This window comes from Podarcis tiliguerta (assembly GCF_965153285.1).
Source record: "Podarcis tiliguerta genome assembly, chromosome: 6".
Classification (NCBI taxonomy): domain Eukaryota; kingdom Metazoa; phylum Chordata; class Lepidosauria; order Squamata; family Lacertidae; genus Podarcis; species Podarcis tiliguerta.
The window spans coordinates 60,868,157-60,890,371 of NC_139539.1; the positions used below are offsets into that span (position 1 = coordinate 60,868,157).

The window sequence follows — 22,215 nt, forward strand, 5'->3', positions numbered from 1 at the left end:
GTAGCTTCAGTGCCAACTTTCAAATGCCTGCTGAAACCTTTTCTATTCCACCAGGCCTGAGCAGGCAATTAAGAATACATCTTTCCTCAACGGTTAATTGATGTCTGTTTTTAACCTTTTTATATGTTTTTAATTGCATGCTTTATGTATCATTGCTGTAATCTGTTTTGATTTTTTTAATGATATAGTGGCATATAAATACTTTTATAAATGAACAAATAAAAGGCAAAGTCAATCTGCTAAGTTTATAAAGGGTAAGGGCTCTCTACTTGCCCAGACTAGAATTGAAAGTGGTGGAAAACTCTTGCCCTGCTTGCTCAGCCTTAATTAACATGAGTATATAACTGAAGGGCAACTGTCAGTTAGTTCAAATTTCATTGTGGAAACTACTGTGCCTTTAACATTTGATAGAGCTTGTGTGCATTTAATGGTTGCATTGCCAACATAAATTTAGCAGGGAAAGCTTTCCATAACCAGAAGATCCATTGATGGGAAAAGCTATTACCTGCTGTATTTTTGCTTGTCATAATCAGATTTTTTAAACAATAATAATGCAGGATCACTGCCAGGAAAACTCTATAACGCATGAGCAAGAAAACACCAGTTTTAATATTTTCATTAAAATAGTATATCTGAATACTGTGGATCTTAGTCTCACTTGTGCTTGAACTGGGTAGCTGTCTTTTCTAAACTAATTGGAAATGATAAACTAATCTATTGAGCATAGCTATGCAAAGGTTGTGGACTGTGTGTAATAAGCTACTTCAATTCCTTGCGTAGTCCTGACACTAACATACCTTCCTCTCAACAGCCAAGTAGCTCTGAATAGATTTTGGAGTGTGCCCATTTGGTTAAATCAATATTACTAGAATAAGCATTTTAAAGAGAGCAATGACATTTTATGTTTACTACATATTCAGAGTTCTGTTGTGGTTTTTTTTTTTTTTTTAGCTAACCATCTGTGTTTCTGTCAGTCAATGGCTGAGAAAAATTGGATGGGGTCCCAGTCCTTCCGGGTCATAGTCTTTTGCACTGGCATAGTTTCCTAGACCACATGGGGAACCTGATGCCCTTCAGATGTTGCTGGATTTCAGCTCCCATCAGCCATATCCAAAATGGCTGATGGCCAAGGATGATGGGCATTGTAGTCCAACATCTGAAGGACATCAGGTTGGGGAACGCTGCATTAAAATGTGCCTTATAATGTATAGAACAGTAGTTTAAAATGTCATCATGAATGAATGAAGACATGTTTTCAATGCCTCTTTTGAGGCTATTTTGCATTTTTGTAATCAAATTTAGATGGGACAGGGCAATTCATAAAGGTTTCAGATACATTATTTGAAGGAAGTGTTGTTTTAAGCATGCCAAGCAATGCCTAAATATGAAAGGAAAATCTAAATACAGTTTCCAATGTGTCAGTCAGTATTTGCTGACTGTTTTAATAAAGCAAAATATGAGTGTGCCTAAGAAGACCTGCTGCAGGCAAGAACAGAGCTCATATGCCTTTAATTTGTGCAACCAGGGAATCCCACCAGGTGCAGCTGGTTATTAAATAGAGTGGCAAGGCAGAGAAAAGCTGCACCTTCAGCCACACAATTGTTCAAAGATTCAGGGAACCGTGTCCTTGTGTCTAGTGGCATGCCTGAATTTTAAAGGTGTTCCTTCAAACAGTGTAAAGAAACCATCATTACAGATAATGCCTGCCCTTCGTAAAAACAGCTATGTCCCATCTCAGTTGGTGTGCTTTAGTTGAATGATCTTTGATAATGTGAAATGCTTTTCAGAAGGTTTTGCGATGGCGCTATCTATATTAGTCATCCTGCCACTTTTTTTTTGTACATATCAGTTAATTAAATCTGCATGCCTGAGAATCACAGATAGTGATACTGTGTTTAGTGGAAAGAAACTAGTTCTCATGACTTCAGTTGCATTATCTGATTCCTGTCCTTGTTTATTCAGGAGTAAATGGATTACAGTGGAATGGACTTGCTCCCTAAGAAGTACCAAGGATTGCAGCCTGATTTTCAGGTAAGCTTTATTAGTAGGGTTTGCTTATAAGTAAATTTGGTGACAGTAGCATTGGACAGTAGCATCTTTGGTGAAATATGTAGGGAATGATTTGTGTGGAAGTTCTTTCAATATATAGAGATGTGAAATCCCCTTACATTGAAGCTAGGCTTACAAATATCCCTGGTTTGAGCTTCAAACCAGCCCAAGCAGCTGGCCTCTAACTTACTATTATCCTTGTAATTAGGTGTATTATTATTATTATTATTATTATTATTATTATTATTATTATTTTATTAATTTACTGATAAAGTGCAAAAGTTGGGAAGCGCAGAAAATATTGGTGAGCTTTGGTTTCTTACATTGAAAAATCGAGGCGCTATGTACTAAGGAGGTGATACTGCCTCTCTTATCAGACTGTAGCAGACTGTTCTGTCAAAAAAGATCTGCCTCTTGACAGTTGCCCATTTTAAAAAGCTCTGGATAAGGGGAAATATTAGCTGTCAGGTGAGTCCTAAGGATTCTTGGAGAGTGCCGCTAGACAGTAATTCCTGCATGTGACTGGGAGAGAAGATGCTTCCCCACCTCTGTGTTTAACTATATTAAGATGGCTTTGCAGACTGGATAAGCTTTGCAAGGCAGGATAGTGGAAAATGATGTAATAGAGGGACAGACATGTTATCCTCTGTGGGTTGTTTTTTGTTTTTTTTAAGGTGTAGCTCCGTAGCTTTGAGTGGGGTTTTATTTCCTGTTTTGCCTTTGTTCTATCTCCATGGAATTATAGAAGTGTCTTTTCCCTGAGATAGATAAAATGTTTGTAGAAGTGCTTCCTTCCATGGTGGAGGAAAAGGCTGAATGGACATTGCATGTCACTTTAGCATGTCCTAAGATGGGAAGTCTTTCTGTAGAGCTGAAATGGCCGTGGAAAGGAGTAATTTTGGTAAATCTACCCATGGCTGACTTATGAAAAGCAAAGCAAAAGGGCTTGAATTTGGGGTTTTGTTTTGCCAACCATATAGTTAGACCACTAGGGGTACCCTAAATGATGTAATGAAACACTTACCTCCTAAATTTATTTAAAGTAAATCAATTGTTTTAAGTATAAACTTGTTTTACGTGGATTGAGCAGGAGTTGCTGGTTAAAGTATGTAAAATAAAACAGTTATTGCTAATGCCTGCTTCTTACTGAAACGGTAAGCCTATGTTTGGCTGCCCACACAACTCCGAGTGTATGTGAGGAGTGTGTCACATCCAAAACTAAGTTCCTAAATAATGAAAGCTAGGTATTTGGGAGAAGAGTTATAACTTTACTACTCTCCCTGACATGCTAGTTTTCTGCGTGAAGGAATATTGTACTATATGGCTTTTGCATAGAGAGGAACATTCAGTTCCATGAAGCCCCCACCTGCAATTTATAGTGGCACAGTTCAGGCATATGTTTTCTATCTCTCCCAGAACTAGGCCCATAAGAGACCATCTTAACAAATGCCATGGCTTTTGTCGTTTATAGGTTTTTATTAGTTTATGGTGTTATATTTCTGTAAAAGTGGAAATACTGTATTGATCTGTGTGTTTAAAAAGGAGACCCAGGAAGTAAAATGCTGCCTTTGAATCCCTGTGGATGACCTGAACTGCTCTCTGTACCCAAAGGCGTAGGTTAATTGTCTCTACTTACACAGCAAGGAGGGGGGTATTAAGTGAGGCAGGTTGTGCTGTAGCTGATTAAATTTCTCCTTGAGTGTACACTGTACACCACTCTTACAAAACCTATAAATTTTGTATTGACAGACTGACTGTGAATTTATCTGTAGATCTCTCGTTTCTGGGCAACAAATGAAGAGGCAGCCAAAAGTTTCCTAGTTATTTATAGATGCACCGAACTCATAGCAAGTCACCAGCTAGGTACAAATGGGATTGAGATCCTGTACTTCTGATTATGTAGAGTTTTTTGGCAGGATTCTTATGAATAGGAATGAAAATATCCACCTTCTGAAATTCCCCCTTCTACAACACTATTAAAGGGACCAGAATCATGTCCTTTCATTATTTGCTATTACCTTTTGCTCAACTGAGTTTTGTGTAGGAGTCTCATGTAAAAGACTGTGGGTTTAATGTTTCATAGTGTAGCCAATGACTTCAGAATGTGTTCTTAAATGAATGCTCTCTTTTGCTTACCGGATTATAAAAAGCGGCATGTACAGTGCCTAAAAGAATAAAGCTCTCTATTGCACAGGAGTAAACTTTGCATAAGGGATGCGGGTGGCCCTGTGGGTTAAACCACAGAGCCTAGGACTTGCCGATCAGAAGGTCGATGGTTCGAATCCCCGCGGTGGGGTGAGCTCCCATTTCTTGGTCCCTGCTCCTGCCAACCTAGCAGTTCGAAAGCGCGTCAAAGTGCAAGTAGATAAATAGGTACCGCTCCAGCTGGGAAGGTAAACGGCATTTCTGTGCGCTGCTCTGGTTCGCCATGATAGTCATGATGGCTACATGACCCGGAAGCTGTCTGCGGACAAACGCCAGCTCCCTCGGCCAATAAAGCGAGATGAGCACTGCAACCCCAGAGTCATCTGCGACTGGACTTAACAGTCAGGCATCCCTTTATCTTTACCTTTAAACTTTGCATGTTTAGATCAGACTGGCTAGACTCAGCAATGAGATTATCACTGAAGGAGGAAGAAGGGAGGATGACAGCACAAGTGGTAATAAGATTATGTAATTACACAGGCCGCTAATAACTGCCAAAAGAGTAGCCTGGGTTTCTAAAGGTTTTTCCCCCCAGTTAGCAGCATCTATTCTTTGTAACCTTTCACAATATTTTCAGTAGAAAAAGAATCTCTTGCATTCAGGCTGCAATCTTGTACTCTTATATGTGAGTAAGACTCATTGAAGTCAATGGGACTTACTTCTGAGCATCTACTGAACAGGAAGCAATAAAACAGGGGTTGCCAATCTTTTTCGGATCAATGGACACCTTGAATTTTCAGAGTGCTGTAGGTGCCAGAAACAACATGGCAGGACATAGCACAAAATCAGACAGTACAGTTATGGTGAAGATAAGTTCCATTGAATTCAAGAGAACCAACTCCTAGGTTATTACATATAGGACTGCAGCCTAAGGATCACGTAGAGGCCAAGGCAGATGGATCAGACCTAAAGCACACAATTCACTCAGAAGTGTCCCTGCACAAGGCCCACTGAAATGAATGAGCTGTGTTAAGCCATATTTCCTACTCATTCTGCTTAGACTTCTAAAAATAATTTCCTGGTGGATTGTGCCACTGGATTTTCCATGTAGGGAGCCAAAAATATCTTGCACAACCCTAGCTTGGTAGCAGATTTTGGCTGCAATTTAGATCCAAAGTGTCTTACTGTGATTGAGTCAAAATATTGTAGAAAACCTCAGATGAGCTGCAGGGGAGTTTGTTTTTTAAAAAACCCCAAATATAGAGAGCCTTGTGATCGTATATCCCTACCCCACACATGCACTTCACTTTATAAAATCAGGAGTGGTTTTAGCCTTCAATCAGTTCTGCAGGTGTTAATGCTCAGAGTGTGAGTTGGTACATTATTTTCACTTGGCAATTGATTTTAAAGAAGGTTGCCTCTTCAGAAGAAAAATATGGCATGTAACTTAAATTAGAATCTAATATCCATGTGGTCTGTGTGGAAGTCAATTAGTCTGCACTAATTGCTATACAGGGATGAACTACAGGCGTTGTCAACTGGTATCTGTCAGATTTGATTTTCGTAGGCTCTTAAAAGAAAGCCCAGCATCCAACTTCTATGTTCATATATGAGAGCAATTAAAATGTTCACACAGTGAAATGCGAACTCTGTTTCAGACCCAGAATGCTTGAAAAGGTCAAACCCATCAAATACAACACAAGTTAAATGGGCTTGCTCAGATAACTAGATTGAAGTTTTATTACCTTTCTTGTGTTCTATTGAAACACGTTTTAAATGGGCTGTACATATTTTATTGCAAAGAAAAATGATGTGTTTCGTTCTTTGACTAATCAACTGCTGTTGAGCTGTCAAGTCTGAATATTCATATATGCTGATAGTTTTATAAAGCACAATAGTAAAGTTATTAGTAATATTTCTATCACCTTTAGAGACTTGCTATTGCAGCTGCTACTGAGACTAGTCTGGCAGTTTGCGGCCGTTCATTTAGCTGACACAAGCTAGGGACTGAAAGTCTCACCCATCTTCTCCACCACCCTTGTCTGGGATCAGCTGAAAGTATGGAGTTCGAGGATGAGAGGAAACTGATTAGTACATAACTCCTCTCTTATCTCAGCACAACATGTGGAGCAGTGTTGTCCACTTGGTAAATGCTCCAGCACTGATCCCTTTATTGTGGCAAATTCCATTTGTAAACTACTTTGCAAACAAGGATGCAGCCTCAAAGTCAACCAAGACAAGTTATTCAGCTCTCCCTATTTATTTTTTAAAAAGTGAAATACAGTCATGGGGGAGTTGTAGATTTGGTTGGAGCAGCTGTGTGTAAGAGGGCCTAATCCTTTCCTCCTGGACCATTTTTCTGATCACACTCCCCAGCCACTTTCCTGGCCATGGTGTGTGAGTTATGGGGAAGCAAGGGCTAAGGCTGAGGAAGTGATTTGCCCAAGGCCAGCCAATGAGATCTGCACTGTCCTCGCCGGAGTTCTCAGTGGCTCTCTGCATGTACTAATACAGCTTTCTATTATTTGCTCTTTTGAGATGGCAGGAGACAGTTGTTTACAGTGGAAGAAAGGTTGACATTTGCTACGGATCAGTTAAGTGGCCATAAAGCCATGCAGGCCAATATGTGAAACAAAAAATGTGTGGCTACCGTGTATTATTTCGATTTATGCTTTGTTATTTACTGTCACGGTATTCCATCTAGGGATGAAGCTGGCGGATTTAAGCTTTATTTAGCAAATCCCTTGCCATCAGAACCTAAAGCTCCTTGTGCTCGGCAAGCACTGTCCAGAAGGCACCTTGTCTAGCAACGCATATGGGGCATGCTACTTGGAGCTAATAGCTAGGAACCAAGGAATACAGCTGCTCCAGCAGGACCTTGTCTCGTGTAATAAAGCATGACTTCACTTTTGGCTATGACTAATTCATCTTATTTTTAATGTTTCTGCATGGAAACTGAGGCTGTTCTTAATTTCTGAATGTAGGTTGCAAAAACAAAACCTTCCTTAAAGGTTCAGATTAAAATCCAAGGGATTTCACTAAGCTGCCTCTTCACATGTCAGGACTGTTTAAATTGCTGTGAAAATCCTGATTTGTTCATGACAGTTGATAGCCGTAAGAACTGCCATTGCTCAGTGGTTGAGCACATCCAAGATTTCTGCCCTGCTTTTTTCTAGATAGAGTAGTAATCAGTGTGATTCACCAAAGTCCAAAAGGGGAAGAACAGATAAAAATGGGAGTTGAAATATTCTAAAGTAAATGAAGCAGTATGTAAAAGTAGCAGTTCTCAGTAAAAGCCATTTATGGAGCACAATACCCTGGAAATCCATGCAAGAATACTTTTCACTGCCCGTTTGAAAGTGAGCAGTGTTGGTAGGATCACCAGTTACATATTGCCAAAAAAAAAGAAAAAAAAGAGGAGATGTATTACTGAAAGGTAACACAGATCTGCATAAAAATTCCATGTGCTAATATATATTTACGTATGTAATATATGCTATCTATAGATAGATACACGTTTAGAAGATGATTACTATAATTTAAATACAATAAACAGAAATACAATTCCTTTTTTGTTTATTTATGTAGTGAGTAGATTCATAACATGCCCATCATTGCAGTGTATTTCAACATGGGATACAACACATGACTATGACCAGGTGAAGTGTTTGCCTGCTATTTATGTGCTGTTTCAACTCACAGAATAAGTGCCAATACTTTTCAGCCATCCCACCATGGCACCAGAAATGCACACACACTTACTAATTTTTATGAAACAGTTTAATCAATGGAACAGTGCCCATATGTTTTTCAGACATTATTGGAAGATAAAGAGAGCATGCTATGGGGCAGGGAAACTTTTCTTTAAAAGTTGCTGTCTGAACACAGTAATGGTGCAAAACTGAAATGGTCCACTGTGAGACCTTGGATCTTCTCTGACTACCTTGGATTGTCTCTGACTAATGGTCAAACTAGACTAGACACTATTCACACAGGTAACAATTGTGTGAATGGTGTCTAGAGATAGGTATGAGGTAGAATCCAAATAAGGATTCTGGAATGAGATGGGTCTAAAGCAGTGGTCAGCTTTGCTCCTGGTGTATTCCTCATCCAGATCTACACCTCCCACACGAATGCTTTACCTTTTAAGAGCTATTCATGCAATGTCTGAGCAATGTCTTGCCACATTTGTCTTGAGAGAATCTTGGAGAAACTCTCTGGCTACCTGGAGCTTCTCTTAGGGCTTTTATTAAAAAAATGTTTCTGATATATTTCCTTGACCTGTTATCAGCAAGGCATTGGATGGCCTTAAGCAAGTCCCAGTCAATTCCAAGTCTTTATGTCCAGTCCGGTAGTAACAATATTGTATGTGTAGGACTGTATCTCCCTTTGTGTCTCCAAAGCAAAAATAAATTAGCTGGTACCAAGACCCTAGCCTACTGTGAGTTTAGGCAAGGGTGTTCTTTTGGCTTTAAATCTCTTGGAAGTGTAATCTAACCCTGGTCTCCAGTTTTCAAAATTAAAGCATAGGAGAGTTTCTAGCCCACCCTTTATAATATGATTCCAGGGTGGGTTCAAGTAGAATAAAACAATGCAGCCCAATGTTATAGAAGCAGGCACAAATACAGCATCTTTTTGAGAAACGGTCAGGGAGTCATGATCTCAGCTCCTCATTTGCAGTGGGAATGGTGGAATTTCCAACCCCCTCCCCTGAAAAACCCTGGACAGACAAATTTCACGTGGTACCAAAAGAAGAACAGTACTGGCACTAGCTGTGCCCCTACACCAAGCTGGTACCGTACCCTTCATAAGTTGTGGGTAACAACTACCACCAGCCCCAGCCATCTTGGTGAAAGCTGCCTTAGAGGGAGGGCATTCTGCAGGCTGTTCATTTTGCAAATGAGCAAGTCATCCAGATAAAGCAGGAGCCAAAGGCTGCAAAAGTTGGCATGAGTGGCCTCCTTCATTTGTAAGAAGGGATACTCTGCAGCTCTGCTGGAGAGAGGTGGCTATCAATTCTGCTTAGAAGTCAATCCATTATGATGCTTTCTTTTCCCTTCGTCAGAGATAGGAAGTCCAAAAGTGGGATACCGCTGATGAGAACTTTGTTTTAAAATTCTAATACTGTTCTGTGAGGTGGCTTATTTTGCTTAAAATGGCAGATAATTATCTCAGGAATTGCTGAGGCTGTTAAGGTAAGCTGAGGACCCACTGAGATTCTTGACTGTTTCTTTCATTTTGAGAATCTGCTGTTGACGGCCCCTTCCAAACGCTGGGTAGTGTGTCTTAAATAAACTACTGCGCTCTCTTTTTAAAGCTGAAGTTGATATAATAAAACACCACAGTGTTCATGGGCATTGCTATAACTTTCAGAAATGATAGCTTCTAACTAATGTGCTCAGCTCCCTTCTTTGTTCTTGCTATGCTAAAGAGAATTTATTGCACTATTACCCAGCAAGGGAGACAAGTTGGTGGGTTTTATATATTGCAAGGAATATAATTTTTTGTAGATGACACAGTGGAATTTTATTTATTTACAGATTATTTGGTTATACCTGATCCATTGAAAACAATATAGTAACGTAATCCTATTGATTTCAGTATGTCTACTCTGAGTATGACTTAATTGGTTATCACCTACTGTGTGTATTTCAGAAGTGCATTATATTGTTTAAAAATATTAATGTTGATGTGCCTTAGCCCTCCATGCAGAATTTTGTGAGGCTTACCTGTAGTTGCCATTATATGATGAATTTAACCATAGTTGGCTTTTATAAGTGGAAATGGATTTTGGACATATATGAAAGCATCCAGGATTTTGAAGAATTCTTGTTCAGCCCATTTTTGTCTCTCAGAATATAGTTAGGTGTGTAAGGAAAGAAGAAATACAATTACCGTATTTTTCGTCTTATAGGGCGCACCGGCCCATAGGACGCACCTCGTTTTTTGTGGGGGATGAATTAAAAAAAATTATCCCCCCCCCCAGCCACGGGGCTGGGGTGGGGGAAGCCCGAGCTTCCCCCGACCCCAGCCCCCAGAACAGGCTGCCGCCCGCAAGCCTTGCAAGCCCGCGGGAACTCCCGCCGGGCTCGCAAGGCTTGCGGATAGCTTCCTGAAGCCTGGAGAGAGAGAGGGGTCGGTGCATTCGCCCCATAGGACACACACACATTTACCCTTCATTTTTGGAGGGGAAAAAGTGCGTCCTATAGGGCCAAAAATACGGTAATCAGCACATTGCACTAGAATTTTCTTTGTATTGTTTAATACCAACCCCCTTCTCTTGCAGGGGCCCAATTAGTGCCAGTACCTTCCCTTAAGGGTTTAGGTGTAATCCTTGACGCCTCCCTTTCCATGGAGGCGCAGGTTACAGCAACAGCCAAGGCGACATTTTCCCACCTTTGCCGCATTAAGCAGTTGGTCCTTACCTTTCCCACCCCAATCTAGCCACAGTGATCCATGCAACGGTCACCTCCAGGCTTGACTACTGTGATTCGCTCTACGCGGGGCTGCCCTTGAAGCTGTCCCAGAAACTCCAGCTGGTGCAGAATGCTGCAGTGAGGCTCCTCACGGGGTCCCTGCCATGGGAGCATATTCACCCAGTGCTTTACCAGTTACACTGGCTCCCGGTGGAGTATCGGGTCAGGTTTAAGGTCCTGGTTTTGACCTTTAAAGCCCTTTGTGGCTTAGGGCCCTCGTATTTACGGGACCGCCTCTCCTGGTATGCTCTGCAGAGTACCTTAAGGTCCCTGAATAATCACAGTTTAGAGGTCCCGGGCCCTAAGGAAGTCAGATTATCCTCCACCAGGGCCAGGGCCTCCTCAGTGATGGCTCCAACCTGGTGGAATGCTCTGTCCCATGAGACCAGGGCCCTGCAGGATTTAACTTCCTTCCACAAGGCCTGTAAGACAGAGCTATTCCGCCTGGCTTTCAATTTAAACTTAGCCTGATCTTTTATTCTTCTTCCTTCCCTCCCCCTCCCCTTTCTATGACTATTACCCATCTGCGATCCCACAGCTAATTCTCCCCTGGTCTCCTCGCTGGCCCAAATAGGATTAATTTAGCCAGCTAGCCCTGGTGATCATCTAATGTTTATTGGATGGATTTCTCCCTAAATTGATTTTTGAATTCTGAATTTATTGTTATTCACGTTTTATACTGTATTTTATGCTGTTTTTTTGTTGCATCAATTAAGTGTTTTAAATTTGTTGTTAGCCGCCCTGAGCCCAGTTTTCTGAACCGGGAAGGGCGGGGTATAAATAAAATATTATTATTATTATTATTATTATTAAGCAATGGAATGTAGATTGCAGGACATTATAGTGTGGTAGTATTGTGCCTGGGTTGCTCATTCCTTCATATTTAATTGTTTTATAAATATTGTTCCTCAAATATCCCTACATAATTTAGTAGATATATTATGTTCTAAGAAAGTTAGAACAAAGTTTCATTACACTTGCTGAAGAAATAATGTAAATTTGTAAAGCAACTATTACAAAGTCAACTTAAATTAAAACATAAGGAGACAAATGGTTGTGACTCTTCTAAAATTTTCTCCATCCACCCACAACTGCTATTACTTTAAAAAAAAAAAAAAAACTCCTGACATTGGGCTGTATCCAGTTTTTTTAGAGTAGACCCATTAAATTTAGTTGTCCTGAATAACGTTGCAATCAACAAAATAATGAGTAGCAACACATTCATGGTAACATCTAGCTTGACCATAAATTAAAAAGGTAAAGGTACCCCTGCCCGTACGGGCCAGTCTTGACAGACTCTAGGGTTGTGCGCCCATCTCACTTAAGAGGCCGGGGGCCAGCACTGTCCGGAGACACTTCCGGGTCACGTGGCCAGCATGACAAAGCCGCATCTGGCGAGCCAGCGCAGCACACGGAAACACCGTTTACCTTCCCGCCAGTAAGCGGTCCCTATTTATCTACTTGCACCCGGAGGTGCTTTCGAACTGCTAGGTTGGCAGGCGCTGAGACCGAGCAACGGGAGTGCACCCCGCCGCGGGGATTCGAACCGCCGACCTTTCGATCGGCAAGCCCTAGGCGCTGAGGCTTTTACCCACAGTGCCACCCGTGTCCCGACCATAAATTACAATTATTCAATTTACCCATTGCTGTCTTTTTTATTTGTATATTTTATTTGCTTTTTATGATTTAAGTTGCTATGGCCATTGGCTATTGCGAATAAAGTTTATCTTATCTTACAATTACTCAAGTGTGCCCCCCATAGGGTGCAGTATAAGCAAAGCACATTGTTCACATGGAAAATTTCCAGTGTTTTCCTTTTATAAGTCAAGGAGCAGCAGTGAAGTTTGGCAGTGCATAGGACAGTACCATTCACAGTTTCTCAGAGCTACTTTGCTTTTGCTGTCTGTCTAGACTTCATCATGTGTGTCTCTTACCCCACACTAAAGTGCTTTCTTGTTCAATAATTCATTTGAATGAAGAGCCTTAAGTTAACCTCCTCCCCCCCACCGTATTTCTATAACATGCTATCTTGGGAGCCTTTAGTAAATCAAAGGGCTGAAGTAAAATGGGTGTGTAATTACAGTGGTACCTCGAGTTACAAACGCTTCAGGTTACATACTCTGCTAACCTGGAAGAGTTACCTTGAGTTGAGAACTTTGCCCCAGGATGAGAACGGAAATTGTGTGCCGGTGGCGCAGTGGCAGCAAGAGGCCCCATTAGCGAAAGCACGCCTCTAGTTAAGAACAGTTTCAGGTTAAGAACGGACCTCCGGAACAAATTAAGTTCGTAACTAGAGATACCACTGTATAATTATGCACTAAAAATGTTAACACATATGATGCCATGCTACAGCTGGTACACATGTGGTATTTATTCTGTGACCAATTCTGTAATCAAGATGACCAGTTGTGTGTGTGTCCAATAGTTCTCTGCACTTGTATGCACACCTTGCATAGGCCAACTCCTAGGGGCTGTGGGGGTTTCGGTCCCCACAATAAAATATTTGAGGTGGTCAGGCCCCCACAAAGTTCATGGACATTCCCATTCAAATGGTGTGTGCACTCCGTCATGTGACTGATGATGCGGGACGGGGCTTACCCAGGCCCCCCACAATATTTTATTCAGATTGGCACCGCTGACATCTTGTATTCCTTCCAGGCCTGTACAGAGGAGGATGGGAACCGGGTACACTTGCTCCGAATTTGGAGAGCTAAGGTGGTCAGGGCCCCCGCCAGGGATCAGCTGCTTTTTTGTTTGAGTTTATTTCTTTATTCTAACAAGACTCCTGCCCTGGGCTTCAGACAAGCTCTGCACCAGCATGATTCCTTCTCAGCTCAACTGAGAAGCATTGAAGAGATGGCCATAGGTAGTTATTGAGGCCCAGTACTGCCCAGTGTAAACAATTTGCATGGGAGTGGCCCAATCTTCCAGCTGTTTTGTGGGGTGTGAGAAACTGGCTGTGCAGGGGTGGGCTGTCACCACAGCATTATCTGCTTTTTAGTCCCGGTCAGGTCTCAACTTGGAAAGAAATAGTATCTCTTTATGCACTTTGAAGTTAGAGTTTTTGTCTTGTTTTCAAGAGAAAGCATGAATTAGCCTTTATGTCTTTTTAAAGTGTCTTTGATATTCTGTAACAAACCACAATATTAATAAACATCCATGTTCGTGCCAATGGTAGGTTCACACAACCTCTGAACTGGAATTTGTATGTATAGGGTGATATTAAATTGTAGTTCTACTCAGAATAGACCCATTAATGATTTTTGGAGGGTGGCAACATGAGAACAGGCCTCTTCTGCTCTTCCCCAGGGAGACTTGCCTGGCACCTTCGTTGCATATCTTTAGGCACCAGGCAAAAGCATTTCTCTTCTCCCAGGCCTTGGTTTAATTATTTAAACCCAGTCTATGGCTTTTTAAACTATTGGAAGGGGTATTGTTTTTGTTATTATGGTATTTTTCTGTTTTTATATTATAAACCACCCTCTGATCTTCGGATGAAGGGCAGTATATAAATTAAATAAATCAATAAATGATAAAATTACTTAGTTTCACTAATTTCAATGGGTCTGTTCTGATTGGGTTATAGTTGAATACAACTGCAGGAGGCACTCTTTACATGTACAGTGTAAAATTGGATCCATGGTGCACATGAACATCAGACACCATCACTCTTTCCAGTGGGAAAGCTCTAACTGCAGGTGAAAGCATATATGTACAATGTGCTTACGTAACACATTGCATTGTATGTTCATAGGCATACATTCAGGCTCATGGTGCCATTGCACATATGACATTTCCAAATTACAGATTATTTGAGCTGGTCCCAAATTAATTTCTAGTTAGGATTAAAACAGCAACTATGAAGGAGATTGTCGTCTGGGCAGCCCAGGACCTCCATACACACTGCCCAGGCTTGTGTCCCGGGCAGGTCACTTCACTGCTGCTAACGCAGTGGCTTGACTTCACCCCCAGAGGTGCACTCTATTGTCTCTTGAGACAGACGGATGCCAACAAGTCTCAAAGCAGCGGAATGTATGTACTGATTGGAAGAGAGCAAAGAAACAATAAGAGCAGTTGGCAGTCCTGCGGGCTCCATTATTATGACTCAACCTTCATACCAAGATCATGTGAATTTCCAGTTGGTCAGTCAAGACTGTGCAAACTCCTTCCTCTCTAATCCCCCAAAGCCATTATTTCACTGACCAGGACTGTGCGCTAGTGCTGCTGCATCTAAGTTGTATTTCTGCAAAGAAGACAAATTTTGAGCTGAGGTTTCTAAAAGACTGGGAGTGGTGGGTCCATTGGGCAATATTCCATTATAGCCTCCATGTCATCTGGCTTCAAGGGCATATTCCTATATCAAGGTTCAAACCAAAGCTAGTGTTCTAGAAAGTTTGCCAAGAGCATTGAATTATTAGATTTAGGGGACTTTGTCCTTACTTGAAGATCTTAATGCAAAATTCATACTAAGAAATCTAATCATGCCAAAGGTCTCCTCATTTATGGTATAGCTACCTCTTATACCACAAATGAGGAGACCTTTGGCCCTCCAGATGTTGATGGACTGCAATTCCTATCAGCCCCAGCCAACATCACCAATTGTCAGAGATGATGGGAGTTGTAGTTCAGCAGCATCTATAGAGCCAAAGGTTCCTCACAGATGGACAAATCTGTTACTTAAAAATTCTCCAGCATGTATAGCACAGGTCACTGGAAAATCCTGCAGCAGGGATTTGAGAGAGCAGATCCTTTGAGAAAACACAGCATGTTTAAATGGAAAAAATGTTAACTTCACCAAGTTCCCTTAATCCTGGTACTATGTGAAAAAGTAAATAATTATTTTTCCAGAACTTTAAAGAATACCTTAAGACTGTTGCAGAGATAGATAACTCTTATCTAAGTCTCCTTTAGCAGTCACTGAGACAAATTTTATTTGCTTCCACTGTGAGTATTGGCTGTGGCAAAAATGCTCTCTTCCTTTACCCACTTCACATATTTACTTCAGTAGCAAATATGTTTAGCAATACCAATGGCTACAGAAGAATTACTAGGATATGATTAAATACGCCTGCTATGGAAGGAGAAGACAGACGAATTACAGGGGGTAGTCAGCAACACTCTAGGTTTTCTCACCCCATCGTTTAGCCTTGTATATACAGTTTGTTACTGCACTGCAAGGTAACAAGTGAGAGATGCCAGTGTTAACTCTGCTGGTTCGTGTCTGTTTTACCGTTGTGTTTCCTGAAAAGCTGCAGCCTGGTCCCACAGCTTTTTATTTCTTCTCTCCTGACGTTGTTGCGCATTTCCGAGCCTGCTGGTTTTGAAAGTCCCTCGTGTCTGCATCCCTTTTGTTTCCTCTGGTTTTCTAATGGCAGTTCCCTGCCCCTTGATGCGGATGCTCTCCAAGCGAAATTAATTCCAGTGCACTCTTGGAAGGTGGTCTGGGTGAAATTCCTTCTGCATCCTCCTCCTGAGGATAATTGTTTATGATGTGACGTCAGGCCAATTGATTTTTCTCTTGAATGGTTGGTGGGGGGCAGGGAAGGAGGGACTGGCAGGGAGGAGAGGGGAATGGGGGGGGGGAGGAATCAGCCGACACAAATGTGAAGCCAGGCTTACAGTTTCTCTGTGTTATGAGATCTATAGAAGCTGACATCCTGGATACATGGGCATTATCAGAAGGCAGCTGCGCAGTTCCATTTCTACAGTACCATGCCAGCAGAATTTATTTTTAATTTGTTTGTTTTTTTAAAATAAAAAAGGATATAATTAAATCAATTTTTGCCCCAACCCTGTTTACATGCAGATTTCACAGCAAACCTCTCTGCTAATCTGACAGTGCTTGATAATTAATCTTGTTCACCCAGATGCTGCCACAAGATTATAGAGGGGGGAAGTACATCACAAGGCACAGAAGCTGAGGGCGTGTGTGTGTGTGTTGTGAAACCGAGGGGGAGAAAGGGGGGAAAATAGGTTCCTGTGTTCTCCAGGGGTATTGTGTCAGGAGATGCAAGCAAGCTACCATGTGACGAGATAGAAAGCTAGAGGGATTGGCTGAGATACTAGCAGGCGTGTGAGCTAAGCCAGCTCCCTCCACCCCTCCCTTTCTCCCTCTCTCTCTCTCTCTCTCTCTCTCTCAGCATCCTTCTGTGAGCCTGTAGGTGATACAGCTACAGCAGCATCCATGGCCTATCTTTTGCCTTAGCACACTCTCATTCTGTTTTTTCCTCCGCGTTTTATTTTCTTCTGGCTGCTGCACCAATCATGTATCTAAGACACTGGTTTTAAGGGCTTACATTAAGCATCTGATAACTGGAATCGTAATTTCCTGTATTTTTTCAGGCTCTGTGGAAACTGAGGAATGCAATTCTGCCACCATGATGGAAGGTAGGTTCTGCTCTGATTATGCCTTAACATTTTTAGCGCTGTGTGTTACAGCAGTGCTTGGAGGGCAAAACTGTTGATGCCTTAGATGGGTATCATCTATAGAACATTCTGGGTGCAGTATTAAAAATATTAAAAGCCGAACTTCCGTGGTACAAATAACCGACTTGCCAGATACCATCTCTAGTGATCAAATTCTCGGTTCTGTTGATGCAGTTGTGGCTGTGGACATTTTTTTATTCATGCAGATCTTCTCAGGGTGGAAGAAAATCCAGCAGTTAGTGACACATTGAAATATTCTGTGCAAATAAAGAGAATTGGAGAAACATTTACATAGCAAATATGGAAGATGGGAGTATTTTATTGTATTGCATTAAGAATGGTGCGTTGAATACTCTGTAGAAAAATCACTGACACTTTTTTGTGCATGTTTGGGGGGTGGGGGGAGAAAAGGGTTGCATAAAGCATTTTCAGGTTAGATTCACTTAATCTTTTATTGGAGAAGGAATCTATTTTGTTCTGTAGTTATTACTTCTTTAGACATACACCTGAAATAATTAGAAGGATGCAGATATATTCAAACATAAGAAAAGAAGGTTACTTTTGGGTTTTCCAATCAGTGTAGTATTTGTGTTTGGAGGCCATAACATAGCAATCCTCCAGCCCTTTAATTTGCAGCAGTTGTGGCCATAGAATGTTAGGCTCTTTTAGCTTAGAGCTTTGCTATAGTGAAATGTATGTGACTTTATGTAAAACAACATGGCCCACTAAGTATCATAGGGCTCATGTTGGTATAGTGAAACATGTACATATAAGCATGTATGGTTGAAATATGGAACATAATTCAGTTTGACAGGTCTCTTGCAAGAGGGCTTTATCTTTCTGAGGTGGAAATATTGCAAACCTCTAGAATACTATTTTTTGTTTCACCAATTCTGAGGGAAAGGAATCCACCTTGGGATGTTGAACTAAGATAAAATTCTTAATTGTTCTACAGTTTCTGAGATGATGACAAAATTAGTAATGAGGTTAAAGGCATTCATAGCTGGTATACTGAGACTGCATTTTTTGTGGCTTTCATACCACAACATGCTGCAGAGATACTAGCTTTTGTAAAAATGTTCCATACAGTTTTGCCTCCAATACAAATATAATAGTCTGAAGCTATAGGCAACTCAAAGGGGGAAACTGCATTTATCCTGCATATTCAGTAAAGATTAATGATTTCACAGCTAAATTTGCCTGCCATTTCCCCTACCATCACTGTAAGGTGTCTAACTGTGGATGTCATCCCATATCACAGCCTTTTCTTGACTATGACAAATTTCATAAAGCCATTTCTGTAACAAGAAATGCAGTCTATATAGCTGAAGAACCAGTATAAATTTAAATGAATTGCAGTTTGTGGCCTATGTGTTTCTTTAAAAATAATAATAAATTACCTAAATTGCAATATGAATTAATACAGTCAAATAGAAACCAAACTCAGTTTTTAGTCTGTTGAGATTTTTAACAATTTAAGCATGCTGTTTGAAGATCATATCACAGTAAGACACAGCTTTGATTCCCTGCCTCCCTCTTTCCTGCTATATATTGCACTGTCACGTGTTGAGTTCAGTGCATATTATTAAGCTTTATGAAAGTTCTGTTTAATTTAAATATGAATTTAACAAACATATGTACAGTGAGTTTATTGCCTGTAATATCATAAATTTGTAGGTACCCATGAGAAACACTGCAGGCATTTCTTGGAGATGACAAAATAATGCCATTTTAGGTTTTTTGTAATGAGAGGAAGCTACACATAGAGAGATATAGCATACTTGTTGGAGTGGCCTAAGTCAACTAGTTACTAGCCTTTTTAATTAGCATAATGCTTTCAGGAGCCATAAACAACCGAGAACTGAAAGGTAAAATCATTCTTATTAGCATAATTATGAAATTCCTGAATTTTCAAATGCTGTTAAGCTGATATTTGGGCTGGAGAATAGTGAACTCCAGTCGAAGCAAATCAAAACAATTTAAATCTTTCCCAAAGTTTCTTTTTCAGATAAGCATCCAAATCGTGTGAACAGACATGAGGGTCTCTTTTTAATGTTTGTTATATTTGAAAGAATGAAAAAAATACCATTTGTTATTTAATCTGTTCCACAAATTGTGTTTAAAATGTACAAGACAATGTGTGCTGTCTCAAAGTAACACACACACACACACTCACAAACATATAGAGGAACATACATGTGGAATCAATGGTATTGAGACCAAGAAATTAACCTGCTCATTCTTTAACCTCTTTCACAGAGGAATATAGAATCATAGAATCATAGAGTTGGAAGAGACCACAAGGGCCATCGAGTCCAACCCCCTGCCAAGCAGGAAACACTATCAGAGCACTCCTGACATATCAGAGCACTCCTGACATATTGGATCATAACGGGGGGCAGGGTCAAAGAAAAGAAAGATGCTGATGGAACCAACTTAATTATGACTTACAGCACAATCCTATGCATGTTGACTTAAAAAGTTGGTTCCCTTTAGTTCAATGTGCATAGGATTGCTGTGGAACACCCTTCCCTAGGAGTGTATATACACCAGTTTGGTCTCCAGCCTCCTAGAAAGCTTCAAGCCTTCTCTACTCCCATACTTCTCTCTTCTGCTTAGGTATATTTCTCTGAATGCCTGTTTACCATAGGAGTTTGATGATTTTTAAAAAAAATCTAATGTTTTGTGGTGGTTATGTTCTGGGGCTTGTATCCTAACTAGGTTGCTCTGAATGGAAGGGCTTCTTCCATGTTGGATTAGGATCTGGGAGACCAGGTAAAATTGGAAAGAAGGAAGGTAAAATGGAAGGGAAGGCTGGGTCTGTGGAGCATGGCCAACAGTTGTTGAGCTGAGATGTAATATATTGGTTGAAATAAATAACTAATTGAAATAAATAACTAATTGGCTTCAAGGCATGAAGCCACCTCTTTCCACTCATGTGCCAAAATTTAAAGACAAAATAATTGTCTTACTGTGTTTTATATGCATATTGTATTTCAACCAACTTTGACCAGCTCTGAAAATTATCACATTAAAAACAGATTGTTGATCCATCTTGTGCCCAAACATGAGCTGGATTTCTATTCTGCTGTTCTAACGTCAGCAGATCTGTTTTATAATCACACCAGCAATCAGTAATTCTTATTCCCAAGAGCAGTAGTATATGGTGCCTCTTTTGAGCTGGCTAGGGGAAACCTGTACTGTTGGAAAATCATTTGGGCTAATGCACACTCCCAATACTGGATTTGTTTGGGCTTTGGGGAAAACGCAGTATGAATGAAGAAAGAGGAAATGTATGACTATGCTAAAGGCCTAAGAAAGCTCAGCAAAAGTTGGAAATTCCATTATCATAAAAACTGATATTTGCAGACATTTTAAAATAAAACTGATTCAAGTTGAAGCTGCATGCAGATACCATATAGACAGATGCTCTTTGCTTTATTGGGTGTAGATTGTGCAGTCTGGGCCTGCATGCATTGATCACTAAGCAGATGCATTCCCATGTAAACAGTGTCCAGTGTGTGGACTGCAGGTGCATGTGTGGGGTGTTGGAATAGCCAGCCCAATCCTAAATGTCTGCCGTGTATTTAATATTCTTTATTTAAATATTTCCACTGCCCTTCAACAGAGCTTCTAGGGCAAACTGATACAATTCAAATAAAGCATAAACAACAAACTTTTTAAAAAAAAACACATTAATATTGTTAAAAGACTAGGAAAATGAAAACATTGTTTCCTGGCACCTGGTGATAAGAGAGGCGTAGTCTAAAGCATTTGTGAATGAACAGCTTCTGTGGTCAAATAAATGGAAACTTTGATTTTATGGAAGCTGAATATAAATGGACACCCACACTCATTAAGGATCCCCTCCCAAATAATTAGAGGTTCAAACAGAATTTTTGTCTCAGTCTGTACTTGTTTTGTAGAATAAATCTACTTTCGAGTTAACTCCCTTTTACTTATTTTGAAGATTAAAATTTTTCAAGATGGCAAAAATCGTATGTATCCGTCAAGCCTAAAATGACTACTGTATCTTAGGCAACTGTAATGCATCAGTGACAATTGTTTGTCCTTCAGGCAAGATAGCATTGTGCAAATGTAAAGCTTGGAGCATTGCAGCTTGACAGCATACATTCCAAATAAGCAGCATACTTTCTTGTGCTATATTCTGAGCTACAGACAAATGGCAGAACTATTCTACCACCTTTTCTAATTCCTCTGCTTTTAATTGAGTGCTAAATCTTGTTAAAAATGGAAATATTGGCAGATATCCCCCTTTTTAGTGGTTTTCTTGGATTCTTGACGATGAAAGTTGATAGATATTGTTTGCACTTAGCATTTACAGCACTTTTAAACATGTTCATTACATTACAGTCATTCTCCAATTTCTCTTCACAACAATCCTGGGGGCTAGGCCACATGTATTCCCTGCAGCTGATCAGGAACTAAAACTGTAAAACTGCAATTTGCATAAAGCCAGGCACTAAGTCCATGGCTGAGTGAGATTCAAGGTCTCCCATGGCACCCAAACGTAGAACATAAGAAGAGCCCTGCTAAATGAGACCAAAGGCCCATCTAGTTCTGCCTCCTCTTCTCACTGGACAACCACATGCCTTTGGGAAGATGGCCAGGAGGGCTTGAATGCAACAACAAACTTCCCACTTGTGCTTTCCAGCTACTGGTATTCAGTACTATACAGCCTCCAAAACATGAGATATCATACAGTCATCATGAATGATCTTCTTGCAGTCCATGGGACTCTCAAGAGTCTCCTCCAGCACCATAATTCAAAAGCATCAATTCTTTGGCAACCAGCCTTCTTTATGGTCCAGCTCTCACTTCCACACATCACTACTGGGGAAACCATAGCTTTAACTATATTAATAGCAGTCATTTTTCCTATAATTTGTCTTACCAGAAAACAGGCAAAGGGTTATTCGTTGCAAAACATCTTTATACAACATATTATAGAGCCAGTCAACACTATTTCCCCTTCCTCACCTTTCAGCGCAGGATGTTGAGATATGCAAGAACTAGAAATACTGTTCTAGGGTCACCTGCAGCATCATTGACTCTTGTCCACTCAACAATTGGTGCCTTGCATAGTGTTCCTCTTTTG

General features: G+C 40.6%; 1 protein-coding gene across 4 annotated transcripts in view; it reads left to right on the top strand.

Moving 5' to 3' along the window:
• Nucleotides 1-1,962: 1,962 nt before the first annotated feature.
• SGIP1 (SH3GL interacting endocytic adaptor 1) overlaps nt 1,963-22,215 on the top strand; it is a 126,789-nt gene continuing 106,536 nt past the window's right edge. Inside the window, exons 1-3 of one of the 4 annotated variants that reach the window (XM_083448283.1) lie at nt 1,963-2,031; nt 3,799-3,912; nt 17,013-17,057. In XM_083448283.1, the coding sequence (XP_083304409.1) occupies nt 17,048-17,057 (10 nt within the window). In that variant the 5' untranslated portion in view covers nt 1,963-2,031; nt 3,799-3,912; nt 17,013-17,047. Of the gene's footprint in view, nt 2,032-3,798; nt 3,913-16,746; nt 17,058-22,215 lie in introns of those variants that run through there. The other 3 variants (XM_083448282.1, XM_083448268.1, XM_083448266.1) reach the window with 3 other exon arrangements.